At 38.0% G+C, this 23,799-nt stretch overlaps 5 protein-coding genes across 7 annotated transcripts in view; 3 read left to right on the plus strand and 2 right to left on the minus strand.

Annotated features, from left to right (window-relative positions):
* pag1 (phosphoprotein membrane anchor with glycosphingolipid microdomains 1) overlaps positions 1–10,711 on the minus strand; it is a 59,389-nt gene extending 48,678 nt beyond the window's left edge. The window contains exons 1-2 of one of the 3 annotated variants that reach the window (XM_055225108.1): positions 10,484–10,711; positions 3,275–3,365 (exon numbers count right to left, since the gene is read on the minus strand). The gene's annotated coding sequence lies outside the window, so the exon portion shown is untranslated. The remainder of the gene's footprint in view (positions 1–3,274; positions 3,366–10,483) is intronic. The other 2 variants (XM_055225109.1, XM_033974989.2) reach the window with 2 other exon arrangements.
* Positions 1–23,799, minus strand: part of ripor2 (RHO family interacting cell polarization regulator 2) — a 324,701-nt gene that overhangs the window by 267,465 nt on the left and 33,437 nt on the right. The window lies entirely within an intron of this gene.
* The window catches only part of tpd52 (tumor protein D52), a 369,330-nt gene that overhangs the window by 124,188 nt on the left and 221,343 nt on the right, over positions 1–23,799 (plus strand). The window lies entirely within an intron of this gene.
* LOC117378401 (fatty acid-binding protein, liver-like) lies at positions 14,432–15,324 on the plus strand. Its single transcript, XM_033974993.2, has 4 exons — positions 14,432–14,565; positions 14,654–14,829; positions 14,907–15,008; positions 15,086–15,324. The coding sequence occupies exons 1-4, from the start codon at positions 14,493–14,495 to the stop codon at positions 15,134–15,136; spliced, it is 402 nt and encodes a 133-aa protein (XP_033830884.1). The 5' UTR covers positions 14,432–14,492; the 3' UTR covers positions 15,137–15,324.
* Positions 19,571–23,542, plus strand: mrpl53 (mitochondrial ribosomal protein L53). The gene is made up of 3 exons (XM_033975299.2): positions 19,571–19,706; positions 20,681–20,793; positions 23,358–23,542. Exons 1-3 carry the CDS (start codon positions 19,612–19,614, stop codon positions 23,474–23,476), a joined length of 327 nt encoding a protein of 108 aa, XP_033831190.1. The 5' UTR covers positions 19,571–19,611; the 3' UTR covers positions 23,477–23,542.

Consider the following 23,799-nt stretch of genomic DNA (forward strand, 5'->3'; position numbering starts at 1 on the left):
TGGGCACGGACTAAACACAGACTAAACATGGACTAAACATGGACTAAACATGGACCTGAACTAAACATGGACTAAACATGGACTAAACATGGACTAAACACGGACTAAACATGCACTAAACATGGACACAGACTAAACATGGACTAAACATGGACACGGACTAAACATGCACTAAACATGGACACGGACTAAACATGCACTAAACATGGACACGGACTAAACATGCACTAAACATGGACAAAACATGAACTAAACACGGACTAAACATGCACTAAACATGCACTAAACATGGACACAGACTAAACATGGGCTAAACATGGACACAGACTAAACATGCACTAAACATGGACACGGACTAAACATGCACTAAACATGGACACGGACTAAACATGCACTAAACATGGACACAGACTAAACATGGACTAAACATGGACACGGACTAAACATGCACTAAACATGGACACAGACTAAACATGGACACAGACTAAACATGGACTAAACATGGACACAGACTAAACATGGACTAAACATGGGAATGGACTAAACATGGACAGGGACTAAACATGGACCAAACCAGGACTAAACATGGACTAAACATGCATTAAACATGGACACGGACTAAACACAGACTAAACACGGACTAAACATGGACTAAACACAGACTAAACACGGACTAAACACAGACTAAACACAGACTAAACACGGACTAAACACAGACTAAACACAGACTAAACACGGACTAAACACGGACTAAACATGGACTAAACATGGCCACGGACTAAACATGGCCACGGACTAAACATGGACTAAACAAGGACTAAACATGGACTAAACATGGACTAAACCAGGACTAAACATGGACTAAACATGGACTAAACAAGGACTAAACATGGACTAAACATGAACTAAACATGGACTAAACATGGACATGGACTAAACATGGAGAATCAATGTTTCAGTTTTATGCAGCTAAAACCTAAAGTCTTCCTGAAGATGTGAGACAGACCTCTACTTTGACAATGTTTAAATCCAGGTTCCTTCTTATTCACTGTGCATATGACTGAAAGGTCCTCTTCTCTTTTAATGTTAATATTACAATGATTATTTATGTTTTGATTTGTTGTATTGTGATTTTAAAGTCTTTCTTATTCTGTAAAGCACTTTGGATTACTTTATGCAAGAACAGTGCAATACAAATAAACTTGCCTTCTTGACTGTAACAGGAAGCTGAACTCCATAAATAGTCTCGACACGAGTTTCAGATTTACAAAAAATGATGAATGGCGCAATTAACAATTCAAAACAAAACATAATATAACTTGAGTGGCAAAAAATCCTGAAAACGTTACATATAACAGGAAGCTGAACAGATTCTCACGACACCTTATTACTCTGCAGTGTTGGGCCCTGTGCGCTAACAACCACCGGGTGCTATATGTGCATTCAAGCATTATTTATCTGTTCAGTGCAGTGTGCAGTTCCTGGGTGACTTTACTGAGCCTGTCCCCTGCAGAGTGAACCTGCTGCTGCTGTACCTGCACCACTTTGTACCAGAGAACAGGGACAAAGCCTCTCCTCTTCACACACTGCAGCCTGCTCTTCATCATGTTGGGTTATTATTAAAACTGTGTCATACATCACAGTGCGGCCGGCCAAGGTGCACGTTCAAATCAACGACGTTTAGGTCACTGTGCAAAAAATAGTTTTCTGAAACAAGAGTAAGGATTCACATAGTATTTACTGTGCTGAAAATGAAACAATATGCCAACATCTTTTACGCAAGATGAAACCAGTGAGGTCAGATATGAAGAATAAATGCAGAGTTCAACCACAGAGGAGCAAGGTTACATCAACATTTACAATCCTACAGAATCTATATCGTTCTGTTCTGTTCTTTCTTCTACAACAAGGCCGTGCCCTGAAGACTGCAGCACAACATAAGACAAATCCTTATCAATTCCCTGTTGTTCATCTAATGCAGATTTCCCAGCCTCACTGTGGGAATACATAAAGACGACTGCTACCAACAATTTTATGTGAGGAGGGACTGAGATTTCCCATAAGAAGTTCCCCAAGGCAATCTGGCTTAATGTTTGCTTGCTCTTCCTCTCACTGTTGCGTTGCTCAATAGCACGTTGGAAGGAACAATTTCAGAGCAATACACAGGGGATCACGCGGCAAACCACCTTTTTTATCCTTTAGTAAATTGCCCCAGGTTGATAACAGCATTTTGTCTTACACAAAATATATGAAATGCGTTTGAAAAGTGGCAAGTTTGTAATTATTCTTTGAAAAGGCAGGAAAATATTAGAAAGAGCACAGAGGAAAATAATTTATGAATGTAACTAAAATACAAATTGGTAAATTGGTAAATTGGTGGCATTCGTGTAGCCCTTTGTAATGCAAATTATGGTTATTATTTGCTTGTTCTTTCGCTTTTGAGATTACTCCCAGTTGTGTAAAAAAAACCTCAGTAAAATAAGTATTAACAATCACATATGAGAAAACATGAATTGCTGTTAAAACTTGCTCATTCACTAGTGATTCAGAGGTGAAAGTAAATGTGTACTCCTGCTAGGCCTGTCACAATAAATACTATATCGACTTATCGTTCAACACATGACAGATGGAATAATACTTTCTGAGGGTCAATATTTATCATGGATACTTACACCAGAGGGAAATCTTTGGTTATTTTTTTGTACTACAATGAGATTTGAGCTGCATCTATGACTCATTATAGAAACAAACTATGCAAGAGTTGCATTCTGTTATTTATTTACTGCAGTTTGTGCTTTTTAACAATACTGTACATTAAGAATACTTTGTGTAAATAATCTGCTTTATGGTTTGGTTTCAATATTATCGTTTATCGTCTATATTTACTTCAGCAATATTCACTGGAAATTTCTGTGGGCTGATCTTGACAGCAGGTATGTTCTATAGGGACTAAGACTACAAAGACGTTTTAAATCTTCCCAGAGAATCGGTGCATTGTTGACTTGTTGCACATAGACATCAGATGTTTGACACAAATTAGTCTACTTTATATAATATTTTAGCGGCAAACCTTTCCCAAATTCTCCATTGAAATGAACGGGAAATACCACCACATAGAAAGGGCAGTTTTGTTGCATTTACGTAAAAAGTAGACGAGACGGAATAAGATCAATATCGCTTTTTAAAATGTGTTATTGTGACAGGCCTAGTTCCTCCAGTGTCAAAAGTACTGGTGTCACATGTTTCTCATTCTTGGCGAGCACAGGTGACTTACTGACAGTTGTTTGAGGGCAGGACCAGGTGAGATTACACCTACTGTAGGTGAGGACAAACAAGTCTGGCTCTGACAAACAGGGACATGTCGCCTGCAAAACACCAAAAACAAACCCGTTACAGTTGAGAGGCTTTTACATAACGCTCTAAGTTTTGTCCAGTCTGCAGATAATAGTGTCAATGATCAGCAGTGAGAGTTCTATTTCCTGGTTGTACATTTTTGTCATGCTTATAGGAGTACTTCATAACTACTGCTTTAACTAGGAGGATAGACCTGTAACTTGGCCTTTGGTTGTCACCTGCTTGTCTCGATAGAAAAACAGATGTTGAATGATCTGGAATATCCTCAGCAAAGCGACAACATCTCCATGGAAACAAGCACGTATCCTCCACTAGAAAAGTTACTTAGTGCAGTGCATCAATTCATGGGTTTCAGATGAACAATTACTTCCTGATTTGAAGGATGTTGTGAGGACCCAGAGAGGGCCTTACCCCATTTAAAAGATACAATATTTTGATTTGAATTACTTAATCGTTATGTCCATGTCCATGTTTGCTACACGCTTGACGTTTCTTTAGAGAACTAGAAGAGAAAAGTAAATATACACTTCTTCGTTTTGCGCAATTAGACGCAGTAGTTAGCTTATGTGTCACTTTCTAGATAAATAAAAAGCAGAATAAACACAACCAATTATAGAAAGTATAAATGTATGCAAATTACTTGAAGACTTGAAGTAGCTCTTTCACCGCTCCTTTATAATAGCTACTACAAATGAAAGTTTAGAAAGACATAACAAGTGCCCTTTACATTGCATACAACAAAAGGAAAATCAATCAGACAGAGGGTCAATACTCGTGAGGGGCTTGGAAAAAAACAGCAGGGAGAACCCAAGTGCCGTCCTGTGTGCAGATCAATACCGTCTTTTCATATCAAGAGAAGTGTATGCTGTTTTATTCCTCTCATCTGTCACAACCTAAATCTAATCTCTCTTTTCAGCTCAACCTTGTCTTCTCTGTGTTTCAAATGCAGTCTCACGCACCCCGAGTCTCCAACGCTCGCATCAAATGCCCGGTCCTGCCAGCAGCATCCGAGAACACAAGTCAAGATAATTACACGTGCACTCATCAAACTTTTAACAACGTGGGCAATTAAAACATACCAGACAAGCATAGAATTTTAAGCACTGGCAGCATTTGCGGAAGGACAAGTGGTGCTAGTACAAGCCTGTTTTTAAAATCTCAAGGTGCCGTGTCTTTAGTGTTTATTCCAGTCCGCTTTGCATCATTTCAGCTGATAATTATAAGATTTATTTTAGACCCCACTGCGGCAGAGCGTTTCCTTGGGAGATTTGCAGCGCATTAGACCACTGGGGCATTCTCAATAAGAAGTGAGCGGACTGCTAAATGGGTTTGTGTGGGTTTTACCAACAAGTCAAAGTTGAGAAAATACAGCCACTTTGTGAAACTGATCTGCTTCTTCACTGGGGTTGACAGGAATGGCATATTGATTTGTCATTTACCCGTTTACGCAGGATTGTTAATCATTGGTTAATTAATTCTCTGTCATTCGTTATGTTTACGTGCACAGAATAGTCCAATTATGCTTCTTGACTGTGATTTCTCCACACAGTTACTCAAAAGTCAATCTATTATACACAGGAAAAAGCTGAATTACTATGAACCTGTTATAATCTGAGTACTGCAGACATTTGGTTTTCTCTGTGTCCATGAGTGTTGACAAAACGTAAACATTTTAAACTTAATTTTTTGATGTTAAGGAGAATGCTTGATACATGTAGCATTATACTAGTTTTGATATAGATCTAGACCACATGTGTCAAACTCAAGGCCCGGGGTCCAAATGTGGACCGCTACGTCATTTTATGTGGCCCGAGAGAAGGTAAATTAAAAGGCATGACTGTCATTTTGAAGTCTATGCTGCTTTAATGCGTAAATTGACCATAAACTATGATATTTTCAGTGGAACTGAGAAATATTTGAAAATAATGATCCAAAAATGTTCAGGAAGAGGAAAATTGTTGGCATGGAGGGTAGTTTCGAGAAAGGTGAAGGTGAATACAAGTTTGTGCTTCAAGGAGAAAAACCTGTATGTTTTTTGTGTTATGAGGGGGGGTCGGTTGTGAAAGAGTACAATCTACTTTGACATTTTGACACAAAACACGGAGCTCAATATGCAAAACTTAGCCTTCAAGAAAAACAACTAATTGTCCAATAATTAAAAGGCTGTAAAAGGCTGAAGCAGTGCTGAAGGTCTGTGAGCAGATGTGCCAAGACCAGATACACACTTTTAAAAATGTCAGTTTTTCAGGGGATACGCAGTTACAGAGAGATGCAATATTTGCAACTTGAACAAGTAATAAATATAGAAACTGTTATTTAATAAGTTAAAAGGTAGTTAGATTTATTTTACATGACATTTGGTTATATCTAGTGACATTTATACTGCCTTACAGTTACATCTGGCCCTTGATGGTAGCCTTTTTGCTGATGTGGCCCTCAGTGAAAATGAGTTTGACACCCCTGATCTAGACAATTCAAAAATATTCCAAAAAGGGCCATTTATGTGGATTTCATTAAGTATGGCTAATTGTTCAAATGTGTATCTAGTTGGTGTATAAATGTGCGAGTGAATGGGTGAGTGTTTGCCTTGAAGGTGGAAAATCACTACATAAAAACGTGACAATTTACCATTTAGTTTTGATACTAGTTTTAGTATTGATTAGTATCGGGGGATTGATTTTCTTTCTGTCAACCGTAACGCTCTGGTAAAAGTATTAACCGCCTGCAGTGCACACCATATAAAATGCAGAACCAATAACATAATAATTCCTCCCTCATAAAATGTTATAACTTCTCAACAGGCTTTTTATATGCATTTCTATTTATAAGTACATGACATTCACGATCACAATCTTCCCTCCCTTTGTCCTGTTTGCGTTCCCTCAGGGGGCAGTTATAGATGCACAGGCAGTTGGGTCGGGGTACCGCTGGGTAATTACATGTTTTCTTGCCGCCAATGCCTAGGATCGGTTCCTGTGTACTTACTGAGGCCTAACTGAGTGTGAAACGGGTGGTCTTGCAAAGCGACACCTTGACAGCTCATGATAAAACTACACTTTCGCAGCAGTCGCCATTATCCTAGCACCGGGGGATATCTGCAGGTTTTCCATTCCGGTGAAACATGACGGCGTTCTTAATGAGATCACTGGCAGCTGTTGAATCTCCCTCTCCTCCTGAGCAGTTCGAATCATGCAAATGACTTTCCACAATGTCACATAAACACAGGCCCCTCCAGACTGCACAAAGGTCAACAAGCAAACAGCACCAACAAGAAAAGTTTCACGTTTTTCAGGACTTATTCTGAATTTTAAATGCAACATCTCAACCTTTCTGCAGGTCATCAAAGACGTATGACTTGAGAAGTAATGTGGTGTCTGCATTCTTCTATTTAAAGAAGCCAGATAAATATATCAGAGAAAGAAAGAAAAGATCAAGCTTCTATTGTCTGTTATATTACTCACATTTCACATTTGGGTTTGATACCTGAGAAAATGTTTGACACTCTATACTACTGATGCACTTTCAGCTCTTTTATTGGATATGAATCTTTTCAATCTGTTTATTGCAAAGAGCCATTAAAAGAACTGGCTCTTTTACTATTTATTTATTCATTTATTTAGGTCAGAAGCCAAGAAAACTCTTTATCTATAGTGAGAACTCATTTTATCTATAAACCAATCATAAAGAGAAACAACCGAGCCTCAGATCAGTTTAAAATGGTTCAAACTGAGAATCAGAGTGTGTTTACAATTCAAAATGAAACTAATAAAAAGTTGATCTACAATATTAATAACTACAAACGAATTATTATTATCATGCCAAATATGTTTTTTGTTGGTTTTTTTGTGCATAGAGCTCTCAGTGGTGTCGCCTGCTCTGCTTTTGTGCTGATTCTTGTGTTGGGTCAGTGTTATATAAATCCATAAAAATTGGAAGAAAAAGATTTGGTTCTTTTAAAAAACAAGATCCAGTTCCAGCTGTTCATGGAAAGTGACTGTTCAAAAGAGCCGACTCAAAAACATCACATCACTGCTCTATATCACTTTCAATATCATAATAAAAACACATACTGACACCATATAATAAAAAACTAAACAAGTGAACAAGTGTCTTGAACATAACTGAACAAACCTGTATATTACTAGTCAAATGTTTGGACACACCCTCTCCTGCAATGCTTATTTTCTATATGTTCACTGCTTTTTATATTTTGTATAGATACAGAAGAAATCAAATATATAATGTAAGATATGTAGAATTATGTAATAACGGAAAAAACTCAACTAAAATTTTTTCATATTTTGTATTGAAAGAGTCAAACATTCATGATTAAGTATCCTGAAAAGGTTTTTACGTTACAGATGAGGGTCAAGAAATGCCAAATGTTCAAACCAGGGTTCACAGCAAACAATGGCTTTATTATTATTTTTTAAAATCAAAAACAAATATTGAGTTATTTTGAGTTAATTTTTTTATTGCTGCATTCCATATGTGTCCATAGTTCACAGTTTTGATGCCTTTAGTGATAATCTACACTGTAAATAACCATGGAAATAAAGAAGAGAAATAAATGAAATGAAGTGTGTCCAAACTTTTGACTGGTCATGTATAAACTATGAAGTATGTAAAGTATGTAGTTGAACATTAATGTGTAAAACAGTGTCTTTCAGTCATTAAGGAGAGTACTGATCAACTAGTCACAGAAGTTACACGGAGGGACTTTTTTTCTTTGCATATCTGTCCACCCGAGGTCATGCAAACAACATTAATTTCTTTAACATTAGCAAAGTTCTGATCTGTAAACCACAACATTTGTCTAATAATGTATACATCAATGTTTTTTGTTTTTTTGTTTGTTTTTTTTAATGAAAGTGCAATGTGACTTCTGGCTTATCGCTGTGAAGATAATACACTATGCAAATTCACTGGCGCTTTGGCCCTCACAGCCCACGCTATTAGATACTGTTTTTGCGTTCTTACTTAAGGCCTGAAATAACAATAACATTCAAAAAACAATCTAACAACATGATGATGCGTTGTGACTTTCCCTGCAGCCCTTTTCTCACCTCTCTCACTCTTTTTACAGCTGCAACAAGCCTGCAAAAACACAATGGCAGAAAGTAACTATGGCAGCCTTGTCTAACCAGTACAATTTAGACAAAACAATGGCCTACATTACACTGATGTATGTTATAATGCCGTTTCCTCATCACAAACATACCTGGAGTTGGGTTTTCTTCCACCTTGTGATGTCATGTGGTAATTCAGGAAGTGCTCCAGTCCGTTTTTAAACTCCACACATCTTCACAAGAATCCTTTGGATAGTTTCAGCCCTGTAATTGCCAATCTCTACTAAATAAAAGGTTAAAAAGTAGCTGTTAACTTGAAAACTACCACTTTATGACATCACAAGGTAGAACAGAGCATTTTGAGCTTTTTAGATGTAGACAGACTAATAATAAAGGATTACTCAAACATGTGTGAATGAAACACAACTCCAGGCATGTTTTTGATGAGGTTATAACATTTTAAAGCTCACAAGAGTCAATTTTGCAGAATATAGGACCTTTAAATTTAACCTCCCAAGAGAATGATTTGCATAGTTTGTTCTATTAATGTTTAGTGGGGAATGGACAAGGAAGTACAGAGCTGGGGAATGAACAGCTTGAACAAAGTGCAAATTGTGTTGGTTGAAGTGAGTGTTTGTGAAAGCCAGGCCGCTGCAGGGAGGATGCCTTGCCAACAGCTATTCAACATCACATCAACACAGAAAGATGGGAGGGGACCAGTGGGCCTATGGTGGCATTTGATCAGTGCTTTTTCACTTTTGGACATAAACCTAGGAAAAATACTAAATCTGGCAGCTCAATAGAGAGGAAAGGAAAGTCTGATATATTTACAGTATGTATGAAGGTTTGGGATCATGCTGGGGTGGTATTACAGATATGGGATGTGTGTTTGACTGTGCGTGTGCCCCCCCAACCTCATGTCACTATATATTACACAGTGGTGGTTGTCAGGGCTAATAGTGACAGTGCTGCTTATGCTTGTCTGATCATATCTGCAATTATAGCTCCACTTAATGCCCCATACACTGGTAGGCTAACAGTCTCAAGGGGCTAAAGCATGTCCAAGTGCCAAGCCCATTTATAAAGGTATAGGCAGGGCTGTCCAAACTATGGCCCAGGGGCTAAATGCAGCCCTCAGACCAATTTTTGTTGGCCCTAAACTGGTCCAATTGATCAGGAAGCTTTTTTTTTACTACAAACTGAAGAGATTCTACCTCTATAACCTGGATAACATCACATTGCATTGTGACACAGACCTAAAAATAATCTTCCAAGTCTTATAAAACGTACAATGCCTCTGTCAAACCTGTGTTAAATCCACCATTTGACTTCCTGTATCAACATTGGTCTGTGGCCCTCTGCTTCAAATACGTGTCAGTATTGGTGAAAAAAAGTTTGGACAAACCTGATATAGGGCATCTGAAAACCACAATAAAAAAAAATCAGTTTAAACTTTAGGATAATATAAGTTTACTTCAAAACGTACATAGCCTACAAGTATTGTCCTATGCCTTCATGTGTCATACCAGCTCACAGAAATATAAATGATACTATGATGGTGTTATGTTGCCTACCAATAATAGATTAAAATGTGTGATTTCCTTGCTGCATGTGTGACATTGAGATGGTCATAACTATATTTATGTGCAGAAATCATCATAGGGACACTACAGGCAGTGCACAGTGATGACATTCAAACACATTCTTTAAGGTGGCAAAGATCCAGTCTACAGCAAGTGAACATCATTGCCTTAAAGGAGTACTACTGCAACTATCTGTAAATCCCACAGTACAATCTGCAGCCTAAACATGGCAACAATCTTCTTCTATCTATAGGAACGTGTGTTGGTATGAGGCAACAAGTCTGCTCCTCTTCGCTGTCATCGCTGCTCTTCTATGCGACCACTGAGTCTGCCGCAGTACTCTCCGCAAAGTTTACGTCTTTCCTCTTATTCACTCATCTTCCCTCCAAATTCACAGCCAATTCCCCAAACATCAAAAAACCAAACAATCCAAAAAGAAACAAAACTTAACTTAGTCGAAATGAAACACAGACTTACCGGTGATCCAAAACGCACCATTCAAAGATCCAGCATGAAACACAGAGAAGTGTTTATGGGTTTATCCTGTGCGCGTGTTGTGCTGGAGCTGCGTTTACAGATGCGTCAAAGTGATGCGTGAGCGCGTGGTGCGTCCATGGAGAGGGCCGTGGCTCCTGGTCCAGTCCGCGCACATTTACACGACTGGAGAGAGACGAGACACCGCCGTTTGGTCTGCAGCACTACTGTGTGAGCCGAGGAGCCAGGACACAGTGAGGAGGGGAGGCGGAGGCAGAGTGGGGTGGGGCATTGTGGGAAATGGAGTTCAGTTGAATTCATGTTACACGCCAGGATTTTTTATTTATTTTTTATTTTTTTTTATTTTTTTTGGGGGGGGGGTCTGTTTTTTATGTATTTACTAAAAATGTGAATGAATGTTTTTAAAATTATTTGTGTATTTATTTATTTACAAGTACCAGCCTTCATGATTTTTTTTTTGGCTACTCAACAAAATGCTTGATTTGGTGCTCCAGGAGATAGTTTTATCCAGGATTTTACACAACTTAGTCACTGCTTTGACTGTATTTTATCTAATAGTGCACCCCCTCCAACATACTTGAGTTCCTTATAGACGTCTCGAGAGGAAATACCTTTCTCCTGGACCAGAAACTGCAGCCTACTTTAAGTCCAGTCCGGATCCTGTGGGTGTTCACAGTCAATCTCAGGATGTTTTCAACTCTCCCTGCAGCAGCTTCCAGATAAATTTGGACACTGGTCGATTACACATTTTATTGTCACACTTGTTCTGGCTGCTACTCGTGTGTGAATCCTTCAAACAATAAGATAGCATTGTTACTGATGAGTGTGTACCTCGTGTGATGTACTTTGTAGTATATTATTTGAGGTATTTCCCCACAATGCCCACGCATAACCAGGAATAAAGTTGTGCCAATTGTGTTACTGTGGTGACTAACAAAGAGCATATCCCCATAGTGAACAGTACTGCAGCCAATTGTGCAATGTAATCTGAAATAACTCTTTTGCTGATACCATATTATACTGACTGGAAACCAAAACCCAAGCTAATATATTCTCCTTTCTTTATAATAGCTAGTTAACAACTAACTAACTTGATAAATATTGTTAGAATGATTGGAGACTGGGTGAATAAGTATGTAGATGATGAGTGACTAATTAAAAACTGTGACTAACTGAAAAGACACTGTGCTGTGGTGAGCTCAAGGCTGAGTTTTTGTTTGCTTTGGACCGAAGTTTAACCAAGAGCCATCGACAAAACATGGGCAACTTTTACTTACACGATATAATGGTTAAATAAGTGTGATCTTGATGGGTGGAAATGTGTGCGCCTTTCAGTTGCCTCGTGTCTATATTTAGACCTCTGCCTGCGCCACTGTGTTAGTTTCAAAGGCTGGGTCCACACTTCAGGAAAAGGACTTGAGAAAAACCTATATACAGCATGGTACAGTAGGGCACACTGAGAATAACATGTTTGTTCTTTGACCATGTTGCTAAAAATAAATAGTTGAAAAGTCAAGGAAGTTCACACACGGACACGCACAATGTTGGGTTTCCATGATTTTTAGGGACACTACACTGACTAACCCAATCTTAACCTATTTTAACTCATATCTTAACTTAAACCCATGGTGTTGATCTAACAATTTAAGATTTATTTAGTTCACGGGGATTTTGTCCACATAAGGGAGGCAGGTTCTTATGAAATGAGTGTCTATACAGGTATTAATCCTCACAATGGGATGAGATGAGGAAGTTCTGTATCATAACAAAAATGTAATAGGTCTCCTTAAAAGCTATTTAAAAGAAGAATAATTAGCGTTATTGTATAAGACAAACAGGTGGTATCAGTGGTATTAAAAACTCTGAAAACAATGAAAGACTAGTATTTAGTGCTGATTAGGTTTTGGGTGAAATTTTGACTTTGGATTTCTAGTTTTTGATGTGCTCCTGTTGTTTATGTCACTTTGTTATAGTTTTTTAGTATAATCTATAGTTAGGATGCTTTGGTTCATCCTTGAATTTTGTCAGTTTAGCCACATAATTCGACCAAATTAATCACAATACTAACATTTTGATGGTAAAAGGCCAAAGCTCAAGACTTGCTGCCAATGTCAATAAAATGCATTGATAAAGTGATGACAGTGAACGTCTGTCTCCCCTATTATCTCACATTATATGAATAACAGGATATAATAAGCTATTTTAGCACAGACTCATCAGTATTTCTTTGACGTTGGTATGTGGTACCTCTAAAAAAAAAGGAGACGATTCAGTATTGATACTTTTTGAGATCATATTTACCAACATCATTTGTATGTACTGCAGTCAATTAATTGAAGACCCCACATTCAAATTGTACACCTAATTGCACTGACCGACCTTTGACCCTTCTCATTTGCTGAGTGCGGGGCTGGTGCTCTTGTCTCTCTATCTATTTGATTATGAGATGTGTGGGTTTGATGGTGGGTTTGCAGAGCAGCACCTCTTTTATTGACTCAGCCTGACAGGACCACACTTCTCTTGTCTTTACGTAATCACGAGGCAGTGGTCGTTTGTCAGATGATGGCAGAGGAGTGTCACAGCTGGTTTCCCGGTGTCGTCTCTGTAATGAGAAAAGACATGATGATACTAGGATGTTCAAGCAGCACATGCAGACTGACTGAGGAATTAATAACGCCAGATACTAAGCAATATAATACCATACCCTTAGCTACATGGAGGGGTTTTGCAGCAGGGAATGTTAAATATGTGTCTTACTGTAAGTTATTATAGTGTGCAGTGTGTATTTGTTAAGGACTTGGCTTGTTATGTAGGTCATTACAAAGGTTAAGAGACAATGCCAGAGATTTAGGTAGATTTAGGTATCTTGCAATTACATAAAAATTCATAATAATAATAATAATAATAATAATAATAATAATAATAATAATAATAATAATAATAATAATAATAATAATAATAATAATAATAATAATAATAATAATAAATAAATAAATAAATAAATAATATTAAAAAGAATATTAAAAAGAATATTAAAAAGAATATTAAAAAGAAAAGAAAAGTATGCTCTATGCTCTCTCAATCAATGGTCATCTAAACATATAGTCGAGATACTTTGTGGACAGCTACAGCAGCCCTGGGCCAGACTAATGTGGTCAATCTATGAAATATTGCCAATCTATTAAAGGCCATTAAAGGCATCTCTTACTACCACCAATAGCTCACTCAAGCGCCTTATTCACACTGTAGGCAAGGTACATAGATGAAGTGTCCTGCCTAAGGAAACAACAAGAGTACACACTGGTCAGAACTGCAAAACAACTTTCACATTGACATTTTTATTTTAGAGTTTCTAGGTTTTTAGGGTTCATATCCACAATGATAATAAAGTCTATAGTTCACCCATTGTATTGGTGAATTGAATATGTCTTACGTGTAGCCTGTATCCTCTGGCTCCCTCTAGTGGCCTGCCTCCAAACCAACAAAACCCACTAAACTAAACTAGCAAACCGTGTCGTATCTGAACAGCTGCTGGATATTACAGAGTCTTTTATGCACTTTAAATTCTAAATTTTGGTGAGCAACTAACTCGATATTGCAGAAGCGTATTATTATTTTAAAGAAAAATGTTAAATGTAGGTTACCACATTTTTAAGAATAGAATATAATTTTAGTTAGTATTTATTAGTTTGTTTAATTGGATGCTACTTTTACTTTAGTGGACTAATACAACAGGCTGTCCAAGCAAAAGAGAATAAATGAAAAAAAAAAAAATAAATTACAATGACATTGGAATGATCTGTTTATAGGTAAACTTGACCGCATGATGGAGGGGCGGGACTTTATCTACCTGTAGTGACGTATCACATTTTGATTGGCTCAGAGCGCGGGGCCGTGACTTTAAAAACTCAGTGTCTCGTGCTCGCAGTCAGATAAAGTTTCGTGTAGTTGCTCTGCAGGTGTCTGAGGAGAACACACCAAGGTCGCAAAGATGGTTGAAGCGTTTGTTGGGACTTGGAAGCTGAATGAGAGTAAGAACTTTGACGAATACATGAACACACTTGGTAAGACCTACTGCTTAATCACTGATTGTGAAGTCCATGCTATTTGGCAGTCACATGCAGATAATTCCTCTTAATTTCATTTTCCTAGGTGTGAACGTGGCAATTCGGAAGATGGGCAACATTGTCAAACCTGATTTGATAATATCTGTGGACAAGCACGGAGTTGTGTGCATGAAGTCTCAAAGCACGTTTAAAACTACTGAAATAAAGTTCAAACTCGGTGAGCAGTTTGATGAAACCACTGCAGATGACAGGCATACAAAGGTTGGTCATTTACACTTCAGGTGCTTTCAAGTTGTCATTTAAATAGTCCTTCTGGTTATGTTTGTGTCCTTTTGCAGACTGTGATGACACTGGAAAATGGTAAACTTATCCAGAAACAGACCTGGGATGGCAAAGAGACCTGTATAGAGCGGGAGATCACAGATGGGAAATTGATAGTAGTAAGTTTTATTCTTTGTACACAGGAAGAAGCCTGTCAAGCATTTAGTCTGCCATTTATGTTTTGCCCCTTCTACAGAAATGCATTATGGAAGATGTGGTTGCAGTGAGGACGTATGTAAAGGCATAAAACCCTTGACACTGTTCTTCTGTCCTGGATGACTCATTTCAATGAGTCTATAGACTTCCAACTTCAACAGTTCTTGACATGTCCTCGCATGTGCGTGTGAAAATCTCTACAGACCTACTACACAATTCAACTGCCATGCCCGTTTTCCAACAGGAATGTGTTGTGACTTGAATAAATGCTTAATTTGCCATGAGTGTTTCTGGTTTCTTCATTAGGCTAGCATTGAATGTGACTTAAAATGAGACTATTGCTGGTCCTATTAGTACTTAATAGTAGGTTGGTGTGTCTAGAGAAAATGCTGACATAAGACTGCTTGGCCAGCACATGCAACTGGACCAAACTTCATTGCTGTAATTGGACTGCTGGAGGTCTGTGTGCATTCAAAAGAAGTGTAAAACGTCTGTAGCCCAAGATGACCATCATGGCTGGCTATGGTCTGTCTTTCATACCAGAACTTTATTAAAAATATAATTTTTGAGTGCATGTAGTTTTTGTTATTTGAGTTTAAAGCCATAGTATAACATTTTGACTCATCTACTTGACCAAAGTTTTGTTTTACTGGAAATAAACCGCATCCTGGGCTTGAGCGGACTTGTATCTCCGCAAACTTAATTCACTTGGAACGTTTCCATGGAAATCTTTTATTATTATTTTTTTTGGCTGCAATTTTCTACAATCTGGCACAACACTTGTATCCATGTCGAATGTAGTATGGTTTTAACTATTTCCACGAACCTCCATCAAGTCACATACTGAACCTTTTTAAGATTGCAGCAATGATGTATCAAAAAGCACCATCATCATTAAATGGATACAACATCTAAGGGCGTTTCCCAACTGCCAGGATCCTGTAGATTCTTGGCCACCTCAGAGCGCTGAAAATTACCCACAATGCAGTGCAACTTATACAAATTTTCTTTAAGGAGTAAAGTTTACACTGTTCACAAGTCACCACACAATAAAAACAAAATATTGAGCTGTTTTAGCCATCGTTGCAGCAAATAACACTATTATTGATCAGTTTGGGTTTGAAAATAGAATAGAATAATAGAACACTTTGAAAATTCTAAGTCCAGACCTTGTTGATAACAGATGATTGACTTGGTCTTCATTATTCACATGTTTGACACTCAAAGACACTTCTGAATACTTTTCATATGTAGGAATATTCATTTTTGTTAAAAGTTTGAGCAGGTCACGTGACAGGCCTAAAGCACAGTATTAAGCCCTAAAAGAATCATGTAACCGCATAGCCATGAAGTTAAGGTTTACGGATGGCTTATAGGATGTAGTCATGGGTCTATTAAACATACGGTCAGGGCCATCCTAGCTTTCAGGAGGCCCTAAGCTGAATTTGTCTTTAGGGCCCCCGACAGTGGATCCCTCCTGGCTCAGCTATTGGTGATTCACATTTGAAAACATTCTGACTCTGCTCTTGTCACCTTGACCAATTGTGGTTGTATTTATATGACCAACATCAGACTGAAAACATCCAGAATGTCACAGCTACTATAGTCACAAGAACAGTACACAACATAAAGTGAGGCAAATAAGTATTTGAACACCCTGTGATTTTGTAAGTTCTCACTTAGAAATCATGGAGGGGTCTAAAATTTTCATCTTAGGTGCATGTCCACTGTGAGAGACATAATCTAAAAAAAAAATCTGGAAATCACATTGTATGATTTTTAAAATCATTTATTTGTATGTTACTGCTGCAAATAAGCATTTGAACACCTGAGAAAATCAATGTTAATATTTTTATAATACTTGTGATTTTAGTGCTAACTGCTCACTCAATGTTACTATTGTTACTATGTTATTAGGATTGAAATAAGCTGTAAATATATTTGTTGCTGCCTCCAAACAGTTTTTCACATTCATTATGATGTGTATTTCAGTGTGAGTGCGTGTCCATCCACGTGGGGCAAGCTGCTGCTCGGAGCGCTTGCTGGGAGCTGTTCTGTTCTTCCATTGGTCTATCCTGCAGGACAAAGGGGCAGGAGCTTCAGATTTTAGAACAGAAATCGCTCTGACTGAAGAGAGAAACATTATTTGACTCTCGTTCCAACACGATGTTTTGAGGCCATCTGAAGTGGTTTACCTTTTTACGCTTTATCTGGAAAATAGTATTTTAAGTTATTTTGCTTTTTGTGCTCAGGTGTTTTTCTACATTAGTGCTGTTTTCACCTTACTTTTTAGTGGTGAGAAAAATCTTTATTTGAAAAAAAAAAAATTGAAATAAATACACTCTATTTTTCCTTTTTTTTGGGTCTTATATATAGTTGTCCTATAATCTTAGTAATTTCACAGCACATTGGATAAATTAACTATTTATTTGCAACATGCAAATTGATCACTACTATAAATGTATAAAACATACATAACGTACATAATAACATACATAATGTGCAAGTATGTAGTTATACTAAACAGCTTATGTAACATCCACAAAGTGAACATAGGCCAATGGTCACTTACATAGATTATGAATTGTTGAAAAACCAGAAAGACAAGAAACTGAAATTTGTGTTCCTTGAGCATAATCGTGTGACGACTTAGTGCTGAGCAATATAAAGAAATCCCTCCATCTACTTCCTGTAGAATTTCCCACTTGACTGATGTAAAACCATTTTTAACCATATTTTTTCCACAGTTGCTATCCCACCAAGCAAAGAAAATGATAAAGTAAGCCATCATCTGCACTTGAATTTTTTTTTTTTGTTTTGTTTTGTTTTGTTTTTTTTACACCTTTTTCACTCTAACTGGTCTTGGTGCAGTGTTACAGCAAGTGCATATGACAGGTTGGACCACTCATTCTAATAAAACACAATTAAAATCTTTATATTTAAGATTTTACAAATGTAAATTTTTACCCCCAGTTTGGATATTTTTTTTAGGTTTAAAATTGTTCTTCCTGTTGGAGATCATAACTCAATGGAGATCCATAAATGTTAACTAACAACCATTTATTTTGTTGAAATAATGTTTAAAGGAAAAAATGTGTTTCTTACAAATTCTGCCAAACTTTTAGATAGAATTCTCTCTAGTGTGATGTCATCCTTAAGAACACTCTACTTTTTTCAGCTTTTCAACAGAATTGCTTCTTGATTGTTGTAAAACTATCATTTATATTTACAATACGTATTATCCCACCAAATTAAATCAAAATTTGTAAAAATCTGTCATATGGACTTTAGCCTCAGTACAGATAAGAATGAAATCACAACACACCAACACACTCAGCTTGTGAAATTTGGCACTCATTTTCTTCTCATCCAGTCTCATGAGAACTTTCTGAACAAACTTGAATGTGCATTCACATGTTATGACAACTGCCATGGTCTCCTCCTCCACATTATAATCTTGCTGCATCTGCAAAACATGAGTAAATTAGCACAAAATAATGCAATGTATGGTTAGTCTCAAAATAAATCCAAAGAATCTGCAATAAGTTGCATTCAAGCTCTAGTATTTCATGAATACTTTCAGATAGTGGGCAGGGGTCTCTATAACTATATATGAAACAGATTTATGTGTACACTTTTAAACTTGGTGCCAGTTTTTGTTTCAGGTGGATAGATCCAGTAATTACACAGAGATTAACCATAAACCAGGTCAACAAATCTGACAGTTACACAGCAAACTCTACCATAGAAAACATTTGGTTCACGTGAGATCACAAAACTGTAGAGTCTAGTCTACCCTATAGTTTAAACTGAGCTGGAGACAGCTGAGAATCCTGTGGTATAATCTGCTGTTTGATTGCTAATATTTTATGGTTTGCAACATACTGGTAACATTTTTTTGCTAGAATAAAATGTACTATGCAAAGTGAATGTATTCAATAACAGCGGCCCCGTTGGAGGGTTGACTTGGCATAGCGCATGCGTACATAAAAAATAAATACAAGGGCAATACAAGGCATTCAGTTCAATTTGTTCTATATCAAAGGAATACAGGGTATTCTAAGTATTCACAATACAGTACTTTGATTAGGGTAATTTAAAAGAATGTTAATAAGCTTATTTTAGTGACACATTTTATTCTTATGCTACTAATAATAATAACAACATTTAAACAATAATAAAGCCTACATAGGTTGAATAGACTATATTAAAAATGCGGTGCAAAACTGTTACAAATAAAACTATTAGATCAACATGTGCATTGTATCTGTCGACTTGACCGCGAAGTGCATTGTGGGAAATGTGGGCCGAGTGCGGACAAGTCTCCTCCGCCTCAGCCCCGATAAAACAGGCGAAGCAAGTTCTCACCCGGGGATTTCCAACGGACCTGCTGAGAAGCGGACTTTGAGTGGGAGCAGGACCTGGGCCCCGTGATGTTTGTGCCCACGAGCTCAAGTCCGCACAAGTCTGAGCCACAGCTCCACGCGCCCTGTCCTGTGGCGCCCTCTGCCGGCCGCTCTTTAAACATCACTCTGCTGCAGAGGTAAAAGGTCATGGCAGAAAAACATGGCGGCCTCCACAAAGTCTGCCGTGGTGCTGAAGGCTGTGAAGAAAATAGCCGTCCAGTTTTGTCCTTTCGAGTCTAATGTCCGGTCCACACGGTAAGAGGCGCTCGTGAATGTCTGAATTCACTCATAACACGTGGGTCTTAATGTTGGTATTTACCGGATGTGCAGTGGATGTGCAGTGGGCTTTCATCAGGCGTCAGAAGATTAAACTAATTAACTTGAGCCTGATAACACGGCCAGCACAATTAAGATCCACTATGTAACTTTTGTGGTGGGGGTTCGGCTGTTTGCCTCCGTGATGATGTTATTACTGGGTCTGGAATGTTCCACAGTATGGCATTAAGCGCATCTGATTAGTTTTTTCATCACTGGTGTTTAAGGTGAGTGATGATAGTCCGGAGGGCTCTGGTCACGTGTTGGCCTCTGTTGTTATGAACAGGCCTAAAATGTTATAATTTTTTTTTTTTGACTGCTATATATTTTATTTTGTGGTTTGAGTTGATCTAAGACTGCTTGGTGACTTTTTTTCTTTTAATTACTTAATTTAATTTAACTTACCCAAAACATTTTCCTAAACCTTACCTTAACCATTCTCCTCACTTTAACATAACACGTGTTATTATTGCTCAAAGTTCCCTTGAAAAACATGCTTTCACACTGTGTGACGGCTCACCTCCCCATATATTTGACCTGGTAGCATCACCTTCATGTCTCCATGGAGATATAGATAGATAGATAGATGGGTATAATGCTATAATGTGAGATAACCTCTATCAGAAAAGTTACATAGTGCAACTTTAGGTATTCTTAAGTACTGTAAGTTAGTGTAGCATCTTAACAGCAGCTGACACCTTTTCTTACATACAGGTTATTTTCATTTAATTCAATTTGTTTTAATTTCATAGGTCCATTTCAGTGTGTTTTGGGCACTACTTTTCTGGTCTCAGTTCAAGCACGTGCATGTAGGCTCCTAGGATACCTATTCATACATAGGCTACTTACGTTAGGCTACATTACATTGTTTCTTGAGTAAAAGTGAATAAGCTTTTCTCTTTGTTTTTACCCAGGGAGTTCCTGGCCATGGTGAGCTCAGAGAAAGTCCGAGCCACCAACCTTAACTGTGAGGTGACTTCTGTTGCAAAACACGACAAGTCTGAACCAGTGGTGGATATCACATATGGTACGTAGACTACTAGCCAATCAGCTACATATGACTATTGCATTTACATTCATACATTTTCTTGCACATTCTCATGATCTGCGGTCCAGGTGTTCAGAATTCATGTGATACCGTCGTTGCCAAAGTGAACAATGGCAGCGACTGCAAAAGAGGGAAACATTGAGATGGCAGTTCATATGAAAGCATGCCATGGCTGGAGTAGACACTAAAGTACTGAAATGAGTGTAAGGTCATTTTCACACAAGTTAGTGCGCGCTGTGGAGAGACACCAGTGCACACTAGATTTATTTCAGTTTACTTTACTTTTGGGTTAGTCTTGTTCACATACACGGTGCATCATTCATCTCAAAGTGAGAGTCAATCAGCTGATCACCGATCTCATTTCTACACGTTTCAAGCAGACACACACTTTCGCTATACACTGTGGTCTTTGCTTTCACCTGTGGCTAAATACACCATGAGGACTATACGTGCTGGTGGCGGAGAAGAAAACGTTTTTTGAATGACTCTCAGACAGATCCAGGCACCTGTGCAGGTGGAGACAAGAGGAAAGTGTCACTTTTATTAAGTTGATCCAGTTTGTATCATCAGGTGAGCGTGTTAGACAGCAGCACTGCAGCGCCCATTCACACAAATACATGTGATCCAAGCGCTTTTTCGCTCGCGAACTGCTTAGATCGGCTCGAGGTTGACCGTGTTCACACCACACTCGCCCCGCTCCAGAGTGGGAGTGGAGCCGCTCCGGGACCTCCTGTTTGAAGTGCTCTTAGAGGAGGCTTTTAACGAGGTCCAGAATTTGACTGTTGGACTCACACCGGCCCAAGTGCACCACTCTTGGAGCGAATGCCGACGTAACTAGTGGTAGTGTGAAAACGATCTAAAACAGTTGTTGTGTAGTGCAGTGTAAATATAAAGACACAGCAACCCTATCTAAAGTTATACTTTTTGCCAGTGCCACAAAATCAAGACAAAGCTCTTTGGCACCAAAGTAGGATTACCACTATGTACGACCAGTGTTGGGAATAACGGAGTTACATTATAACGGCGTTACTAACTGCGTTACTTTTACACTAACGGAGTAATCTAACTAATTACTTTTCCCAGCGTCCTAACGCTGTTACCGTTACTGACTATAAAATGTGGCGCGTTACTTTTAATTCAGTTCACTCTTCTCTTCATCAGAGTCTCTCAGCCGAGGAGCTGCAACGCAGCTCGGGGTGAGATAAAAGGCTTGTTTGAGATGAGGCGGGCACAGATACTATCGCCGTCGATCGGTGCGCGGTGCATGCCGGTTAGTTTTGTGTCCAAGATGCCACCGGCTTGCGCTGACATAACCTGTGCGCTGGTAACGGGAAGTTTTTGAGCAAGGCGAGCGCAGCAGCTCTCCACTGCCAGCGGCCGCCTGCATGGACTACAAACGCTTAATGCATGATGGGAAATGATGTCCTGTCCACACGTGCATCGACAGCTGATTGGATGGATAGATAGATAATTAAAGGAATAGATACGTGTTAGAGGGATTGTGTGAATCTTTTAATGAATGTTAAAGAGTTGGATAAAGTTCAGTTTATGTTGAAATGAGAGTGATTAATATTTGAATACTGGGCAGAGAATTACAGTGTGTGGCCAGAAAAGCTTAAAGGTTTTGTCTTATTTTACATGGTTTACATTTGAATGCCTTAGTTTTGCAATACATTGCAATGTTTTTTTTCAGTATTATAATGAAGAAAATATTTGAAGTACAGTTGCCTGAAATTGCGTGACATGTTGATTTATTTGCACTTCAAATAACATTTTTTATATATTTTTTATTTTTGATACATTCTATAATTTACTTGTAAACAAATACAATATAGTGGCAATCTGTTAAAGTGAAATAAATGTTAAAGGTTCACATCTGTTGTGTTTTTATTGTTTTAACATAATAAGTAATGGCATAGTTACTTTGCCTAGTAACTAGTTACTTCTCCCAAAAAGTAACTGAGTTACTAACTCAGTTACTTTTTGGGAGAAGTAACTTGTAACTATAACTAATTACATTTTTGAAGTAAGATGCCCAACACTGTGTACGACTGTAGCAACTTGTCACAGTTCATTCTTTTATATCAGCAGTACAAGCTTAAACATTAACTGTGATACTCAATAGTTTTGGCACAGTTTAGTTTAGCAGCACTTATACTCTGAACTAAACGGAGCCAAATTAGCTACAGTCGCATATCCTCATGATTAATCCTATCCTGTTTTCCACATAGAACAACTCACCACCATATAGCACAGTTTCCCTTTACTTTCCATTGTAATTTTCCCCTTTACAAAAATGGAGATTGGTATTGCTAAGAGAAAAGATGGACTCTGAGCACACAAACTCCCTTCCAAAACAAACCGTATCTTCTGACTCAACGAGGTACATTATGCATTATTGCTCCACTGCTGACCAAGGACAGTGGGTCAGAGTTTACAGAAGTTCTGTGTAGGAGCGTCCTGTGCACCGCTGCTTTGACCTGTTACCCGCATGAGTCATGACTTATGCATTTGGCCTTTTTTTTTTTTTTTTTTTTAAACAGTGGATGGAGAGAAGTTGGTGATGAAAGGAGCCAGACTGACCAGCCAGGAGATGTTCAGTGCGTTTCAGTCTCGCTGCATTGCCAAGGATCCACAGGGAAAAGTTACAGGCAAAAAATAGTATTTATTTTCTGTGTTGAGAAGTATGTACTGTATATTTATGTGTAGATATTGATAATGTTCTATTGATATGTTTGTTTGTTTTTTTGCTATGATAATATATTGTAGTCCGTGAAATTAACTGTTTTTTTTTTTTTTTTGATGAATAAAACCTCTTCAAATTGCACTATGTTGTTTGTTTCCTTGATATTCTCAAACCAACAACAGCTGATAAAATATTACTAGCTTCTCTCTGATCTTTGACATAACAGAACAGCACAGAGTCAGCCCTAATAATCTAATAAAGGAGAATGGTAAATGTAATGTGGTGAGCAGAAAAGTTAG

The sequence above is a fragment of the Periophthalmus magnuspinnatus genome, chromosome 11 (genome assembly GCF_009829125.3).
Source record: "Periophthalmus magnuspinnatus isolate fPerMag1 chromosome 11, fPerMag1.2.pri, whole genome shotgun sequence".
NCBI lineage: Eukaryota > Metazoa > Chordata > Actinopteri > Gobiiformes > Gobiidae > Periophthalmus > Periophthalmus magnuspinnatus.

What these genes read in the sequence shown, in the direction of transcription:
- LOC117378401 (XM_033974993.2), top strand. Translation starts at nt 14,493, where the DNA reads ATGGTTGAAGCGTTTGTTGGGACTTGGAAGCTGAATGAGAGTAAGAAC. An exon ending in CAGATGACAGGCATACAAAG is followed by an intron (nt 14,830 to 14,906) that starts GTTGGTCATTTA and finishes GTCCTTTTGCAG; the next exon opens with ACTGTGATGACACTGGAAAA. An exon ending in CAGATGGGAAATTGATAGTA is followed by an intron (nt 15,009 to 15,085) that starts GTAAGTTTTATT and finishes CCCCTTCTACAG; the next exon opens with AAATGCATTATGGAAGATGT.
- mrpl53 (XM_033975299.2), top strand. Translation starts at nt 19,612, where the DNA reads ATGGCGGCCTCCACAAAGTCTGCCGTGGTGCTGAAGGCTGTGAAGAAA. An exon ending in TCTAATGTCCGGTCCACACG is followed by an intron (nt 19,707 to 20,680) that starts GTAAGAGGCGCT and finishes GTTTTTACCCAG; the next exon opens with GGAGTTCCTGGCCATGGTGA. An exon ending in AGTGGTGGATATCACATATG is followed by an intron (nt 20,794 to 23,357) that starts GTACGTAGACTA and finishes TTTTTTAAACAG; the next exon opens with TGGATGGAGAGAAGTTGGTG.